The sequence below is a fragment of the Engystomops pustulosus genome, chromosome 4 (assembly GCF_040894005.1).
Source record: "Engystomops pustulosus chromosome 4, aEngPut4.maternal, whole genome shotgun sequence".
In the NCBI taxonomy this organism is placed as follows: Eukaryota; Metazoa; Chordata; class Amphibia; order Anura; family Leptodactylidae; genus Engystomops; species Engystomops pustulosus.
Window position 1 is genome coordinate 108,366,163 of NC_092414.1, and position 17,533 is coordinate 108,383,695.

The window sequence follows — 17,533 nt, forward strand, 5'->3', positions numbered from 1 at the left end:
TCCAACCAAGGCAAACCTAAGATCACATCAGACGACAGGTTATGCAGACACAAAAACTTCATACGTTCCACATGAACTGCCCCCACCTTAACCTCAAGGCAGGGAGTGATGTAACGTATATCCCCCTGAGCAAAGGGGGCTGAGTCTGCTCCTGTGACATTAACAGGAGATTGGAGCAGAAGGGGACACACCTCTAGACCGGAAAAGAACATAGGGTTAACAAAATTAGCAGAAGACCCCGAGTCAATCTGAGCATAACCAGAGATGTTTCTCCCTCCCAAAGACAATGAAATAGGCAATAATAACTTATTCTTATTGGTGAAGGTTACCTGTTCGCCTGAGTGACCCCCTCGATAGTCACTCAGGCGTAGAAGTTTTCCGGCGGTGGTCCAGGAAGGGATGGACATTGCCGGACTCGATGTCCTGCTTTCCCACAGTAGAAACATAAGTTGTTCAACACACGATATGCACGTCTGGTCTTGGCATCAGTAGAATCCACTTGCATAGGTTCCTCTGATGGGGGTATAGCAGGAGGGGAAGGACTAGGGTTGGTAACACGAATAGGTGAAGGTCTAAAAGCGTCTGATGTACCTCTCTCCTTTAGCCTGTCTCTCAAGCGTCTGTCAACTCGGATAGCTAATGTCATGCTATCCTCAAGTGAACTAGGAGTGGGATAAGCTACCAACAGATCCTTCAACCGATCATTCAGTCCGACACGAAACTGAAATCGGAGTGCCGAGTCATTCCAAGTGGAGGGGCCACTCCACTGCCTAAACTCCGAGCAATATTCCTCCACAGGACGCCTACCCTGCCTCAGACCTGTCAAGTGACGTTCAGCATTAGCTGCACTATCCGGGTCATCATACAGTAGCCCTAGGGCCTGAAAAAACCCATCCACCGTCTGCAACTCAGGAGAACTAGGAGGTAACGAAAAAGCCCATTCCTGTGGTGACCCCTGGAGTAGAGACATAACTATGCCCACCTTCTGGACCTCATCCCCAGAAGAGCGGGGGCGCAATCTAAAAAACAATTTACACCCTTCCCGAAAGGCACAGAATCTCTTTCTATCCCCACTGAACTTATCTGGGAGTTGTACAGGTGGCTCAGGTGGTGCTGGGGAAGCCATGGTAAACTGACGTGGGGCCGTCTCCTGCTCATGAAGCCGAACAGCTAGTTCCTGCACCATGGTGTTGATTTGCTGCATCTGTTCCACAATATTTGTCAACGTAGTTCTGCTGTCCATGACAGCGACAGTATATTTTGGGCTGGCTATTCTGTCAGTAGGTGGGGGGAAAGACAACCAGACAGTGAGCCCTGAGGCTGAACCCCCTCCCACTGTCCCTACCTACTTGCCTCAAGACAGCTCTAGCAACTGCGGACAACCTCGGTGGCGGTCCCTATACTATGTAAGTGACACACGTAACTGGACAAGACAGACAACACAATAAGGGGTAGTCGACAAGCCAGAATCAAAACCAGAAGAATCGCAGTACAAATTCAGTAGGCAAAAACGGTAGTCAAAGTCAGGCAAAGGTTCGGCAACGATAACAGAAGGTACAAAGAGGTCACAGGGAAATATGGGGAGCTGGGATATCCAGGTAAGAACTTAGACAATAGCCAGCACGCAATTGAGCCACTGGCAGCCTTATAAGTAAAGCTGGAGAGACAGACAAGAAGCTGATAGGACTAGTGCTGATTAGAGCTGAAATCAGCTGCATCAGTCCAGCAAAGACCAGGTAACTCATTAACTGCTGGACCATAGTCATCGGGTGTGTCCAGACTCCAGAGGCACAATTCACACTGAACGGTTCTGACACTTGCTTTAAATAAAATCCAGATCAAATCTGTAGTAGAAAATCAATATCCACCAGATTTATCATGGCATTCCAGCCTCCTGATAAATTTTGGCGGGTGGGTACACTGCTCTTCGCACCAACCAACTCACTTGCTGGGCGTACCTCCGTGCATACCCCTCCACACCCAATTGGGTTGGAGGTGGTGTAAGAGTGGAAATAGGCAGAATTCCTTGCTGTGTTCCACCATATGTGCCTATTTTAGGGCATGTACACCAGATTTCAGGAATACAAGCCCTGATGAATCTCTCCCTTGCCTAGTTTCTTGCACTACTTTTTGCCTTCATTGAGACAAAACATTCTCAACTGAGACAAAAAAGTATCCAAAAGAAGTACAGGAAACCAGACAATGTGCTGATTAATCTCCCCCATTGTGTGTGGCTTTTCAAAGGGTTTTGTTAGCATATCGGGATATTGGGTTACAGTATTTTTCGGACTATAAGGTGCACCATCAATAAATGCCTGATAAAATGTCTAGGTTCATATATAAGGCGCAATGGACTATAAGGCGCACCTGATTATAAGGATGAATGACCAGCAGGTGGCAGACCTGTGCACAGTTCAAGGCAGCTGTTGTCTGTAAGTAAGGTTCATATATAAGGCGCACTGGACTATAAGGCGCACCTTTGATTTCTGAGAAAATCAAAGGATTTGTTGTGTGCCTTATTGTATGAAAAATATGGTAAATTGGTATAATGAAAACTTAATTTCCTTAACCTAATTACAGCTCAGTTTAAGGATACATCTGTTTTTGCATTAATTATATATGTTATTTTATTTTCAAAACATAGTAAATAGAGATTTAATTAAAATATGAGACCTATTGCATAACAGTAAGTACAATATTAGCACAGAGTTTTCTAACAAGGGCTCATTCTGCTAGCAATAGATTTTCTCTTGGTCTGTATTAAGTAGGTTGTTTTTTTCTAGCAACTAAAAAATATGAATTACAAATTGGTTGAACTGTTTGCTGTGCACATTGGATTGCCAACATGTAAAACACTGAGAATACTTATTAATAAAATACACTTCATTTATTTATTGTGTCTTAAATTGCTTATAATCAAAGCAAATACCAATGGGGTATTCCCATCTAGACTTCCAAGTTTATTTTAATTCATTTGATTCATTTGTTTCTTTGTTCAATCACTTTAGCACTGTTGGTCGTATCCAAGGACCACCATATCATTTCTAAGGGTTAATATGACTACATTTATGGAAGAAATTTATTGAAGAAATCTATATATATGGAGAATAAATTAAATTAAATGTCAAGGCCCAAATGAGAATATTCTTTTAAGTTAGTATGGCCCATTTTCACTGATATTACTTAGCTATTAATTACAAGACTGACCTTAAACAAATAAATATGCTGTAGGTTTAATGGCTAAGATGAGTAATCAAACAAAGAATTTTAGATTCAAGTAGTTGAATGGAATGATATACACTTATAAATAATTAACTAAAATGTTTACCCTTATACATAACAGGAGACGTTAGGGTAACACTTATGCATTGCCCCTGATGGTACTGAAACCTGCAATGAGCGTTTTACAATTTGCCTTAAAAGGAAACGAACTATGCAAGTGTATTAAATATCGTGGACCAACCATCATGGAATAGAACTTTTAATGTTGAAAAATAGTTTTATGGTGGTAAAGTATAAGGTGGTATTGGTACTTACCCTTTCTGCTGATTGTGCAGTTCCAAAAAATATTGGAATAAAAGCTAGCCAAATGATGCAGGTTGTGTACATTGTAAATCCGATGGGTTTGGCTTCATTAAAGGTTTCTGGCACTCCTCTAGTTTTGATGGCATAAACAGTACATGTAACCATTAGTAGAATACTGTAACCAAGGGAACAGATTAAAGAAAGTTCTGAAATGTCACACTTAAGAACACCTCGGGCATTCTCTGGGTCCGGTGTTCTTTGCTCTCCATAGTCTACTATGATATGTGGAGGATCTACTAAAAACCATATGAAAACTCCAAGCAGCTGGACAGATATAAGGCTGAAAGTAATAACTAGCTGAGAAGCTGGGCTTATACACTTTGGGGCAGTCACAGATTTCTTTCCTTGTTCAAATATTCGATGAATCCTGTTGGTTTTTGTAAGCAGGGCAGCATAACTGAAGCACATCCCGAGCCCCAAGAATATGCGTCTGAGGGAGCAAACTACCATATCTGGAGTTCCAATCATTAAAAATGTGATTGAATAACACAAAAAAATGCCAGTCAGTAACACATAGCTCAGCTCACGCCCAGATGCTCTCACAATGGGTGTATCATTGTATCGTACAAACGTGACTATTACAAATGTTGTTGCCACTATTCCCAAAATGGCTATAAAAACAGGAACAACAGCCCAAGGAGAGTGCCATTCAAGCTTGATAATAGGGATTAGTGTGCAACCAGTGCGGTTTGTATTTGGTTTTTGATCTAAAGGACATAGTTCACAGGTCAACTCGTCAGCCTGGTAATGATAGCCTTCACATCTCTCACAATTCCAGCAGCAAGGGACTCCTTTTACTGTTTTCTTTCTTTCTCCAGGTTTGCACGGCAGGCTACAGACGGATGCTGGCTGTGTATGTTCTCTGCTTGTCCACTGCATATCTTCTACCTGTAAAAATCAAACATTTAGAACTAATTCAGGTGGGAAAATGCAACAATTAAATGTAATGCTTATTATTTATCATAATAAAACATTTTTATATTTTTAAATAGTATGTTACTAATATATTAAAGGGAATCTACCATCAAAATCAAGCATAAAAAGAAACCATAAAAATAAAGACAAAACAGAGACAAAACGCAGCGAATGTGCAACTAGAGCTGAGCACAAACTCCAATATGAAAGAGCCCTGACTTCTATTAAACTAACTGGAGCCTCAAACATGAAAACATGAATACAATCACATTACTGTGACTATCAAACCAAGCCCTAGTAACACACTCAAAACATCAGTCCTCTGAATTGTTCTAAAAGTATTCCGTAAGGCATAACTGTAAAGTTATTGAAAAAACAGGTTTAGCACAGCTGGAGAGAGCCTTCTGGTATCATGCTTCGGGTTCTTCCTATCCTGAGATATAGGGCTAATAGATATATGAGGCTATCTATAAAACACTTTCAGCTTTTCCTGAAGTGGTCGGGACTTCCTAATTGAGACATCAGCTATGGGCAATAATGCATAATGCAATGGGCATTCACATGCACAAACAGCTCAGCCAATCAGCATACAGAATCAGTGTTACTGTTTGTACAGAGATCTAGTGCAGAGCAAGGCAGGGGAGACACAGAGCATTGGAGTTCTGCATCATACGAGAATCTACTGCATCAAAAAGACGAAAAATATATTAAGGGTGCGTTCACATGTGACATTAATGCCTGCATTTTCAAATGCATCACAGCAGCTGAGAAGAGGAGATTTGCCTGATTACATAGATGTTAGCATTTGCATTTCCAAAACACAATGGGGTAGATTTACTTACCCGGTCCATTCGCGATTCAGCGGCGCGTTCTGTACGCTGGATTCGTGTCCGGCCAGGATTTATTAAGGCAGTTCCTCCGCGGTCCACTAGGTGGCGCTGCTGCGCTGAAAAGCATCGGAACGCACTGGAGTTCACCGAGCCGGGCTGAGTGAAGGTAAGTGCAAGCTCCGCGACAGATTTATTTTTTTTAAATGCGCCGTTTTTTTCAAATCCGTCAGGTTTTCGTTTGTCCAAGCCCCCCGATTTCTGTCGCGTGCATGCCAGCCATGATGCGCCACTATCCGATCGTTCGCACCAAAATCCCGGGGCAATTCAGGGGAAATCGGCGCAATATTCAGGTAACACGTCGGGAAAACGCGAATCGGGCCCTTAGTAAATGACCCCCAATATTAACACATGTGTTAACATAGTGCTAAAATAACATTAACATATGTGTTAACACAATTTTAACAGAAATGTAATCAGGCAAATCTTATTTTCTTAGCTGTTCTGATGCATTTGAAAACACTGAATCCTCTTGATGTATCGTGCTGGGAAAATGTAGCAGGGTGGCTATCATACAATGGCACACGAGTGTTGGCGTATGATAAATATCCCCCAATGAGTGTAAATTAGAGAACTGATTAATTTGGTTTAGTGCAGAGCTAGGCAAAAGTTTTCATAGTAACGAAAGATCACAGCACATTTTCTCCTCTTCTATACCATAAAAGTATTGGACATGGCAATCATGATCAATACAAATATATGGTAGATTTTCCCTTTTGTCCTAATTTCTGCATAAATATTGCCAAAGTCATGTAGCAGGGATCACACATGATCATAATCATGGCTGATAAAGGGTGGTTTTTCCACCTGAAACACATTGGGGCAGATTTACTTACCCGTCACGATCCCGCGGTGGGTTGTCCGGCAAGGATTCGGGTCCGGCGCGATTCACTAAGATTGTGCATCCAAGTTCCTTCCTGTGTTGGTGGTGCTTCCTGTGTTCACCTGCTTCTTCCCGGTGCATGTGAGTGCTTGATTTTGCAAAACAGAACCTTTTTTAAATTCCATGGTTTGTCCGAATCCATCGGGCTGTTTGACGGCCACGATCCCCGATTTCTGTTGCCTGCAAGCGGATCACGTGTGCCAAAATCCCTGGGCAATTCGGCGCGAAAATATTAGGCGGAAATATTCGGGAAACCTGACGAAAGTGTGTCTGACGGACCCTTAGTAAATGAGCCCACACTTGTACTGTGGATATGCATGTTTTGAAACAATCACACTTAGCTTTAACACATGCATTTTCAAACTCATGACAACAGCTGTGAAGAAGAGATTTGGCTAGATTTGCCATGATTTGTCTAGTTACATTACTGTCAACATTGGGGGTCATTTACTAAGGGCCCGATTCGCGTTTTCCCGACGTGTTACCCGAATATTTCCGATTTGCGCCGCTTGTACATGAATTGCCCCGGGTTTTTGGCGCACGCGATCGGATTGTGGCGCATCGGGGCCGGCATGCGCGCGACAGAAATCGGGGGGGCGTGGCCGAACGAAAACCCGACGTATTCGGAAAAACCGCCGCATTTAAAAACCGAAAATGTGTCGCTTGGGGAGCGCTCACCTTCACCTTCTATGGGATGGTGCATTCCGGGGCGTTAAGATTATTTTCGGCGCTGCAGCGCCACCTGGTGGACGGCGGAGGAACTACCATCTTAAATCCCAGCCGGACCCGAATCCTGTGCAGAGAACGCGCCGCTGGATCGCGAATGGGCCGGGTAAGTAAATGTGCCCCATTGTGTTTACAGAATGCATGTGTTAGCATCCAGTTAAGATGTGCATTTTGTAAACACAATGTTGACAGCAATTTAACTAGGCAAATCTCCTCTCTTCAGCTCTTTGAAAACGCATGTGTTAACGCCACATGTGAACGCACGCTCAAGGTCACAGTGTCTTCACAAGCTGTGCACTATTTTTTTCATTGCACTTACAGCTTCCGAAGAGCTGATCCGTGCAGCTATGGAGATGTGAGGTGGGTGAGCTGCTTTTCTTTAACCCCTTAAGGACACAGCCTGTTTGTACGTTAAGGCTCGGTACTTTTTTTTTTAGAAATTTGACCAGTGTCTCTTCCTGTGGTAATAACTTTTCAACACTTTAAGATATCTCTGTGATTTTGAGATTGTTTTCTCGTGATATATTGTAGTTTATGTTAGTAGTGTCATTTCGGTGATCCGTTCCTTTTTTGGGGGGTAAAAATGCAAAAATTTAGGAAAAATTTGAAAAAAATTACTATTTTCAAAGTTTCAAATGTTATACTTTTTAGACAAAAAGTGATACCACAATTTTTTTTTTATAGAAACCTTTTGCCATTGGTCTTCTTTTTATATCCATTATTTGTTTTAAGTTTCCATTTTTTTTTATGGATATGAGAAGGTTTGAAGTTTTAGTAGCAACTTCTCAGATTTTCTTGAAATTTGAAAAATGCGAACTTTTTGGTGATCAATTCAGTTTGGATGTGCCCTATAAAGGCTTATGTACTATATACCCCCACAAGTAACACCATTTTATGAAACTAACATCTCAACCTATTCAAATCAGCATTTAAGAAGTCTGTTAACCCTTTAATTATTTTTCCGGAAGCATACGAAAATGGATTGGAAATTTAGAAATTTCAATTTTTGATTACAATCTTTCTAATTTAGCCCTAAAATGGATACATTCAGAAAGAATTTGAGGTAAATATACATCCCTAATTTTTTGCCCTGCTTCTTCCGAGTACGGCAATACCAGACATGTGGATGTCAGCTGCTGTTTCCCCGCACAGCGATGTCCAGAACAGAGTTAGCGATACTGGGAATTTGGAAGGCCAATTTGGCTGCAAATATTTTGTGGTGCCACAGTGTAATTGAAGAGCCCCTGAAGTAAAAGTACAATAGAAAACCCCCAAAAATGTCACCATTTCAGAAACTAGATCCCTCAAAGAATTTATCGGTGGTTGTGGTGAGCATTTTATCCCCCAACACACTGGTCAAAATTGAATGCAAAGTAAATGGTGCAGAGTAAAAATTGCGTTTTTATCTCAAAAATGTCATTTTAGTGCCTCATATACTGTGCCCAACCCATGCCAATTTAGAAAAACACCCCAAAAATCATTCTGTGGGTTGTCCTGAGTACGGCAATACCACACATGTGCCAATAATTTACAGACTGGGCACACAGCAGGGCTGAGAACGGAAGGAGTGAAATTTTGATTTTCCAGCTCCGTTTTCACACGTTTGGATTTGGAGTACCATGTCATGTTGGCAGGGCCTGTGAGGTGCCAGTGCAATAGAAACCCCCAATAAATGATACCATTTCGGAAACTAGACCCCTCAAAGAATTTATCGGTGGTTGTGGTGAGCATTTTAACCCCCAACACGCTGGTCAAAATTGAATGCAAAGTAAATGGTGCAGAGTAAAAATTGCGTTTTTATCTCAAAAATGTCATTTTAGTGCCTCATATACTGCGCCCAACCCATGACAATTTAGACAAAAACCCCAGAAATTATTCTGCGGGTTTTCTCGAGTACGGCAATACCACACATGTGCCAATAATTTACAGGCTGGGCACACAGCAGGGCTGAGAACGGAAGGAGTGAAATTTTGATTTTCCAGCTCCGTTTTCACACGTTTGGATTTGGAGTGCCATGTCATGTTGGCAGGGCCCGTGAGGTGCCAGTGCAATAGAAACCCCCAATAAATGATACCATTACAGAAACTAGACCCCTCAAAGAATTTATCGGTCATTGTGGTGAGCATTTTAACCCCCAACACGCTGGTCAAAATTGAATGCAAAATAAATGGTGCAGAGTAAAAATTGCGTTTTTATCTCAAAAAAGTAATTTTAGTGCCTCATTTACTGTGTCCAACCCATGCCACTTTAGACCAACACCCTAAAAATCATTCTGCGGGTTGTCCAGAGTATGGCAATACCACATACCAGCTGCTGCCACGGGAGACAAACACCCCAAAAATCATGATGCATGTTTTCCCGGGTAAAGCAATACCCCATACGGGGCAGTAATCTACAGGCAGGGCACATGGCGGGGCTTAGAAGGGAAGGTGCGGCATGCGGCATGATGTATAAGCTGTGCATCAGGGTGACAACAGGGTACTCTAAAAATCCAGGGATGCATGATAAATTCGGAAGCAATCTTTCATACATAACCCTGTTTTTTCTGGGCATGTCTCACAGTGATGAATGGTGTCCTTCCGCAGTATTTCTGGAAGCAAGGCACTTGAACAGGGTAGTGCTGGTGTAGAAATTGTCCAGGTAGAGGTGGTAGCCGTGGTCCAGCAGTGGGTGCACCAAATCCTGCACTATCTTCCCTGTAACACCCAGGAAGGGGGGGAATTCTGGGGGCACTAAAGTGGAGTCCGTCCCTTCATATACCCTGAACTTGTAGGAATACCCTGATGAACTTTCGAACAGCTTATACATCTTCACACCATACCTTGCCCTCTTATTGGGCAGGTACTGTCGGAATTGAAGTCTCCCTTTGAATTGTACCAGGGACTCGTCTATGCTCACATGTTTGGCGGGGGTATATGCCTGGGCAAACTTGGCGCTAAAATGATCTAATATGGGCCTGACCTTAAATAAACAATCATAACTGGGGTCACCTCTGGGTGGGCACTGTGTGTTGTCAGTGTAGTGCAAAAACTTATGGATGGCTTCAAAGCTCATCCTGCTCATTGCCATGTGGAACATCGGGGTGTGGTACAGTATGTCTGTGCTCCAGTAGTCCCTGATTGAAGACTTCTTTACTATCCCCATAAGGAGTATTATGCACCAATACTTGAGCATCTCTGCTGCAGTGACAGGGGTCCACCTGTAGGGTTGGGCAAAAAATGAAGTTGGGTTTTGGGCAATATGCTGTGCAGCGTAGAGATTTGTCTGAAATATAATAACATTCAGCAGCTCCTCATCAAAAAAAAACTTTAAAAAGTCCACAGCTCTGAGCCCTGCCGTGTCAAAATTAATTCCAGGATGGCCCAAAAAGTCAGGGACCTGAGGGGTATAATTATCTGGGGCTCCCCTTGTGGGGTTAGTGGAAACCCCAGACGCTTCTGCTGCAGAAGTCCCAGACACTTCTCCTGCAGAAGTCCCAGGCACTTCTCCTGCAGAAGTCCCAGGCACTTCAATCGCAGAAGTCCCTGGAACCCTACGGCGCCTTCTTGGGGGTCCTTCAGGTCACTGGAAGATGAGCAGGAGGATGATGATAGGTAAAAGGGGCCATCATCCCCACTAGCTGACTCGGTGTCAGAGGCAAGCATGTTATATGCCTCCAACACGGTGTACGTCTTCTGAGACAATGCACACAAAAAAATAAGAATGTGCACAAGAAAAAAAATAGAGAATGTACACTAGAAAACCTAGATAAACCGTCTAGCAGGCACACAAAAAAAAATGATATAATGCGCACCAAACTACACGGACAAGCCGCACAGATGGCACACACAAAAAAAAAAAGATAATGCACACCAAACTACACGGACAAGCCGCACAGATGGCACACACAAAAAATAATGTGCACCAAACTACACGGACAAGCCGCACAGATGGCACACACAAAAAATAATGCACACCAAACTACACAGACAAGCCGCACAGATGGCACACAAAAAAAAAAAAAGATAATGCACACCAAACCACACGGACAAGCCGCACAGATGGCACACACAAAAAATAGATAAGTGCACCCAACTACTGGTACACCTATGGCGCTCTGGAAAAAAATATTACCAGGCACCGAAAAAAACCTATGTGCACCGCGCAAAAAGGCGCTACAAATGCACCTAGCTTGCCCTAAGACAAACTAACTACCGCTAAAGATACTGTGCAGCGCTATTCACATGGCGCACTGAAAAGTGCGTCCAGTGCAGAACAACGCTAACACAGCACACTGAAAAGTGTGTTTTGGTTTAGAAGGGACAGACAGGGAAAAACGGAAGACACATGGGATCACACAAGGCGATCACACAGGGAACACACAGGACACAGGAAGAAACAGATAGGGATAGGGATTTGTAGGGAACAATAGGGATCAGATGGGGATCAGAACAGTAATAATAGTGTAAAAATGTATTTTGGTGCACACAGTAATGCTCTTTCCTCTCTCCAGCGGTACCAAAATGGTGCCGCTGGAGGAAGAGGAAGGAGCTAAAAGCACGTTTTTTAGCCCAAAATCGCTGCAATTGGGATGTCAGGTATAACTGGCCAATCGCAGCGATCGGCGGGCGGGCCCGATTTGAATGGTCGGGTGACGGAGACAGGAACTCCTCCTGCCTCCGTCACCCAAGTCCCATCCCGATATCATTTAACATTTTTAAACTCCTATGTGCTGAGGGGTTAATAAGATCATACATTTTTACATTTATTGCCATCTCACAGTACAGAGGACTAGTTTCAGAAACAGTTAGCCAGTCAATCAGAAGCACATTAAATGGGATCATCACAAGGCATATAAATTACTTGCTATTGAGGGATATATATCTTTATTTTGACTCTTTTTTTTCCTTTTTCACATTTTAAGATTTTTTTAATTTGAGAGTATTGGCACATCTTTTTACGCCTACGCCAAGGTCTTACGAAATTTGCCGATTTGTGTGATTGTTGTAGTGCTCCTAATGTATCTTTGCAAGACAGATGTTCCTTTGTTTTGCCCCTACTTCATACCATACCATTTTTAAGAAACAAGAGACTCTTTGGGACCAAATTGAAGTACAGCAGACCCATACTTACACGTTTTGAAATGCCCCCAAAAACAAAATAGAAAAGTGTGTAAACACACACCACCAAAAAAACACACATGTTGCTATGTATCTCAGTGTGAGATACATAAGAACACAAAGTATGGCGACAGCAGACAACCTGTAATGCTAAAGAAGATAGAAACCCGCACAGCAAGAATATGTTCGACAAAATGCCTTAATAGGCCACCACACTCTAATTACAAGTACATGACCAAGGAAGAGACAAAAGGGAGTGTGTATAGGCCAACAACGTCTATATACAAATCTTTATTTATTTATAATTATACATATAACAAAATATGCATGTTCTTAAAAACACCTAAAACGTACAAAAAGTACATACAATTTGACCCATGTATATGACCGCAATAGGTCTATACATAACACATGACCCTATATAGACAAAAAATGCCAATCAGTTGCCAGTTTTTTGCCCTGTGAAAACAATATCTGCAAAAGGGGAGCTGGTATGGCACAATACAGTGTCAAAATACACTATTGATGGTTCCCTCAAGTATAATGCACATGTTAGTACACAAACAAGAGCAAGTACCGAAAGCACACTCAAGATAAATACAGATAAGTTGCTGATATAAAATTACCCATCCATCTGTTAAGCCTGGAGTGGACGAGTGTGCAAAGGGTGATGTGGGCAAGCAAGTCCCCACGCGTTTCGTCGCTACATGCGACTTCCTCAGGGGTCCATAATGTAGTAGCGGACAATGGTCCGGCATAAATACACCTGTGCCCCTCCCCAGGGTGAAAAATAGCCACTCACATACCTCCCATTGATCATGCAGCTGTGATCTCTCAGCGTTCGCGGCAACGCGACCGCCGTCCGCTAGTCATGTGACCCATTTCCAGTCTCGCGGTAGTTGGAAAGTCATGTGACAAGTCACGCGGGACTTGTGAGTCGGCGACATAGCGCATGCGTGCCCCTAGCTATTACATTGTGTTGCCGGCAACAGATTAGTAGTATGCGCATGCGCCGATGCACTGTCCAATGGTTATAAGGTAAATTGGTCCACAGTGGAGTACTCAATTGAGTACAGACATTACGTGCCTGAATGATGTGCGTAAAAGATAATAATAATTAAGGTAATATAAGTACCCATTCAGGAAATGATAACATCCGCACCTGGAAAAAATATATTTAGAAAAGTGAGTTTTGGCTAACACCTTGGGGAGGGAAATTAAAAACAAATGCGTGTCATGCAAAATAAAGGTAAGTTGTGTAGTCAATATTACCAATAGAGAAAATGGGTATAAAGAGTAAATTCATTATGTAGCATCCATGTTGATGTCAGAACGTCGGCAGTCATTTCAATGAGAGGAGCTCCAAGGGGAAAAAAAAAACAGCAGACAACCTCGAAAAGAGGCAGCAGAAATAAAATGATACATGTGCATGATAATAAATATTCGGCATACTGTGTGGAAAAAAAAATGCAGAATTTAACTTATTAGTTTTTTGCCTGGTCAAAGATGAAACATTTTACAATGATTTTAACACCGTGAGTAAGAGTTGGCTATTGTTTATTTTGCCTTCTATTAGACCACATAGGTGCGGTATATCTAAGAAAGATTGAATTGTGCTGCCATTTGACTTTATCCTTGGCTATTTAAAGATCTGCACTGTACCATATATAAAAGCCTGGCACGATGTGTTCTTTACACTAGAATTAAGCTTTTAATTTTAGAGTGTGCCATTATATAGAAGGAACTTAATGCAGCCCTTGTGCTCCATGATGGGGTACTATGCCAGATGTATTTTTAAGGAAACATTAGATGTGGTGAGTGCCGTGTTTCTTTTCCTGCTATGTTTATTCGCTGTGCTCGTATCATTCCACTTTTTCTCATCCATTACAAAAGCATAGCTCACTGCCAAATCAATAGCTTCATTCTTTCACTGCACTTTTAAAAACTGTAGGTTTAAAGGAAATCTGCCATAAATATCCATCATGATAAACCAGGGACACTTACTCATAGATCCAGGCACAGTGACCTTTCCTTCTAAAATCAACTTTTAAAATCATGCTGATAAACCTGAATGACTATGGGTGAAGCCCACCTTGCACTGTTTTCACAAGCTATTGTTACACTTCTACAGTGGGTCTCATCCTCCCTCTGTACTCCCTGTTATTTTAGCACCAGTGAGAACACAGTGGGGAGAGGAAGTGCTATGGAAACATTCACCAGAGACTCATTAGCTTACCTGGACCCAAATCCCAGTAGCAGCTACAATCTTTGTCAACTCTTTAAATTTCACTGGCATAGTTGCCAGTGGCATTTAAAACAATGGTGTACAAGTGCATCAGCATTAACATGGTGGGGGCACAGTGGGAAGGGTGAGGCTCCCCATGATATCATTGGGGAGCAAGGATCTTCTCCAAAATGGCAGAGCCATGTGCCATCGGCATGCTAGTCCTATGCTCCAGAATAACGTTAGGTAAAAACATAAATAAACATATTTATTTCATTCAATTTTAGATACTCAAAGAAAAAATCTTTTCCAACGAGGTATTACAAAACACAAAATTGTCAACCCTACAATACAACCAAGGTAACACCCAATGTATAAACTAGTTCTCAGGAAGCTTTATTACCTGTACTATAATTTCCAGAACTATTAATATTTATATATGTCACTCCAAATGTCAAAAGGCAGCTGAGCATTTCATCTCAGAAATGTGTGATCTGAAATTGGTTGATGAAATTCGAGACTACAAGATGGGCATTCAATAGATGACTGAAAGGATGATCAACATCATTATTCATTATCAATTTCTTTAAAGAGGACCTTTCACCACCTCACACATGTAGAGATTATAATACCATCCTGTAGGGGCGGCTACACAGATTCAGGGGCATTTTGAATTTTCCTTCTAGCCCCCCACGGTTGCAGAGATAACATTCCCAGTGTTTGACAATTGTAATCAGTGTTTGGTCAGAGAGGAGGAGCTGGGACTGGAGGTGTGTGTTATGCTAATTTTCTCTCATACTGTCCAATCAGTGGCAGGCAATGTCAAAGAAGCTATTATGAATATTGAGCTGTGAGTTTTTCCTATGTTCATCTAATATTCTCCTGACATTGTGTTAACATAATCACAATGGTTGGTCAGTTTTGCTTGCGGTTGCATTTACGCAGCATTTGCGTTGTGCTTACACTGCGTTTGTGCCACGGTTACGCTTATGCGGCAGTTGCGACATTTACTTTTACGTGGCGTTTGAATTACGTATACTTTTACACGTTTGGGTAACATTTACGCTTACACAGAGTTTGCGTCACGTTTACGTGCCGTTTGCATCATGTTTACGAGGCGTTTGCGTCACATTTACGCTTATACGCTGCTTGCATCACGTTTGCGCCTGTGCAGCGTTTGCGTCATGTTTGCGCTTATGTGGCGTTTGCGTCATTGATACGCTTATCACAAAAAAGGCCTAAAGGTGGCCTTACGGTTACACGGCGCTTGCGGCACGTTTTGTGCTTATGCTGCGTTTAGGTCACGTTTGCACTTATGTGGCATTTGCATCATGGATACGCTTACACAGTGTTTGCGTCACGTTTACGCAGCATTTGCATCCCGTTTACGCGCTGTTTGCATCACCTTTATGAGGCGTTTGCATCACATTTACGCTTACAAGGCGCTTGCGTCACGTTTGTGCTTATGGGGCGTTTGCGTCACGTTTGCGTTTATGTGGCGTTTGCGTTATGGATACACTTATGTGCCGTTTGCGTCACGGTTACAATTACGCAGCATTTGCATCAAGGTTATGCTTACGCAGCGTTTGTGTCATGGTTATGCTTATGCAGCGCTTGTGGCATGGTTACGCAGCCCTTGCGGCATGGTTACGTGCCGTTTGTATCACGGTTACTTACGCGGCGTTTATGGCACGTCTACACTTATACCGCATTTGCATCACATTTGCACTTACGCCACGCTTGCATCACGTTTACACTTACTCACCATTTGTGTCACGTTTACTCTTATGTGGCATTTACTTTTACACTTTGTGTCATGTTTACGCTTACGCAGCGTTTGCGTAACGTTTAGGCTTACGCAGCATTTGCATCACGTTTACGCTTTGCAGCGTTTGCATCACATTTATGAGGCCTTTAGATACACATAGAGAAATTACATCTCACCACTGACAGTATGAGAGAAGATTAGCGTAACCCCCAGCTCCAGCCCCAGCTCCTCCTCTCTGACCAAACACTGATTATAATGGTCACATCTCAGGACTAATAATTCTGCAACCGTGGGGGCTAGAAGGATAATTCAAAGTGCCCGTGAATCTGTGTAGCAGTCCCTACAGAATGGTATGATAATCTCCATATAAGTGAAGTAGCGAAAGGTCCTCTTTAAGTGAACATGTTGAAAATTAAAATGTATCAATCCATGTTTAACTTTTATTCCAGACACAAACTACACATTTAATATATTCAACATTTGACTCATGCAGCACATATTGGGGCAGATTTGCTTACCTGGTCCTGTCGCGATCTCACGGTGCATTCTCCGACGAGGATTCGGGTCACTAAGATCGTGCGCCTGAGTTCCTGCATCCGTCGCTTCCCCGCTAAGGTCTGCCGGAGTTCACCTGCTTCTTCCTGGTGCATGTAAGTGCTTGATCTTGCGACACAATTGCGTTTTTAAATTCCACGGTTTGTCTGAATCCGTCGGGCTGTCTGACGGCCCGCTCCCCGATTTCTATCACGTGCAAGCTGGCGCCGATGCACCAAAATCCGATCGCATGTGCCAAAATCCTGAAGCAATTCGGCTCAAAACGGAAATCGTCGGGAAACCCGGCACAAAAAGCGTCTGACGGACCCTTAGTAAATGAGCCCCATTGTGGCTGAATGCTGTGTGCTATATTCAGGTTTTTATATGGTTTATGTGCTTCTGTAATTTTAGTGTCTCAAAATTACTTATGTCCATAAATCACCAGGAGGGGAAAACACCAGAGGGCATAGCGTCGCCGGTATCTCACCATTTTTTTTTAATCCTGGAGTGTTACAATTGTCCAGAAAAAACTTATTCAAGTTCAATTTGTGAATACTCTTGCATAAATCAATTTCAAACTGAACAGTATCAAAGGTATCAAAGGATCATGGCAAAATTAAGACCTTTTGCTAATAGAGATAAACAGTCCTTGGAAAGTGTGACTGCAGGAAGATTGATCAAGTTACTCTCCTCCATGCCACTAACATCCTTCTGACATCTAGGAGAGCAATTATTAATCAATACATTAGGATAGCCCACAGTAGAAAAGTTCAGATTGGAAAATAAGGCACAGTTAGTCATCGCATCAGTGCATGGTGCGGTGTGATCGTTAGAAGGGGGATCATATGTGAGGGGATGAGACTGATTAGTTTGGTTAGTTTGGTCAGTCAGACAATCTATAATAGTTGCAAG

The 17,533-nt window shown here is 42.5% G+C and overlaps 1 protein-coding gene across 2 annotated transcripts in view; it reads right to left on the reverse strand.

Annotated features, from left to right (window-relative positions):
* GRM8 (glutamate metabotropic receptor 8) overlaps nucleotides 1-17,533 on the reverse strand; it is a 682,838-nt gene that overhangs the window by 89,974 nt on the left and 575,331 nt on the right. For both annotated transcript variants that reach the window (XM_072147036.1, XM_072147035.1), the window contains exon 9: nucleotides 3,538-4,473. In XM_072147036.1, coding sequence (XP_072003137.1) covers nucleotides 3,538-4,473 — 936 coding nt within the window. The remainder of the gene's footprint in view (nucleotides 1-3,537; nucleotides 4,474-17,533) is intronic.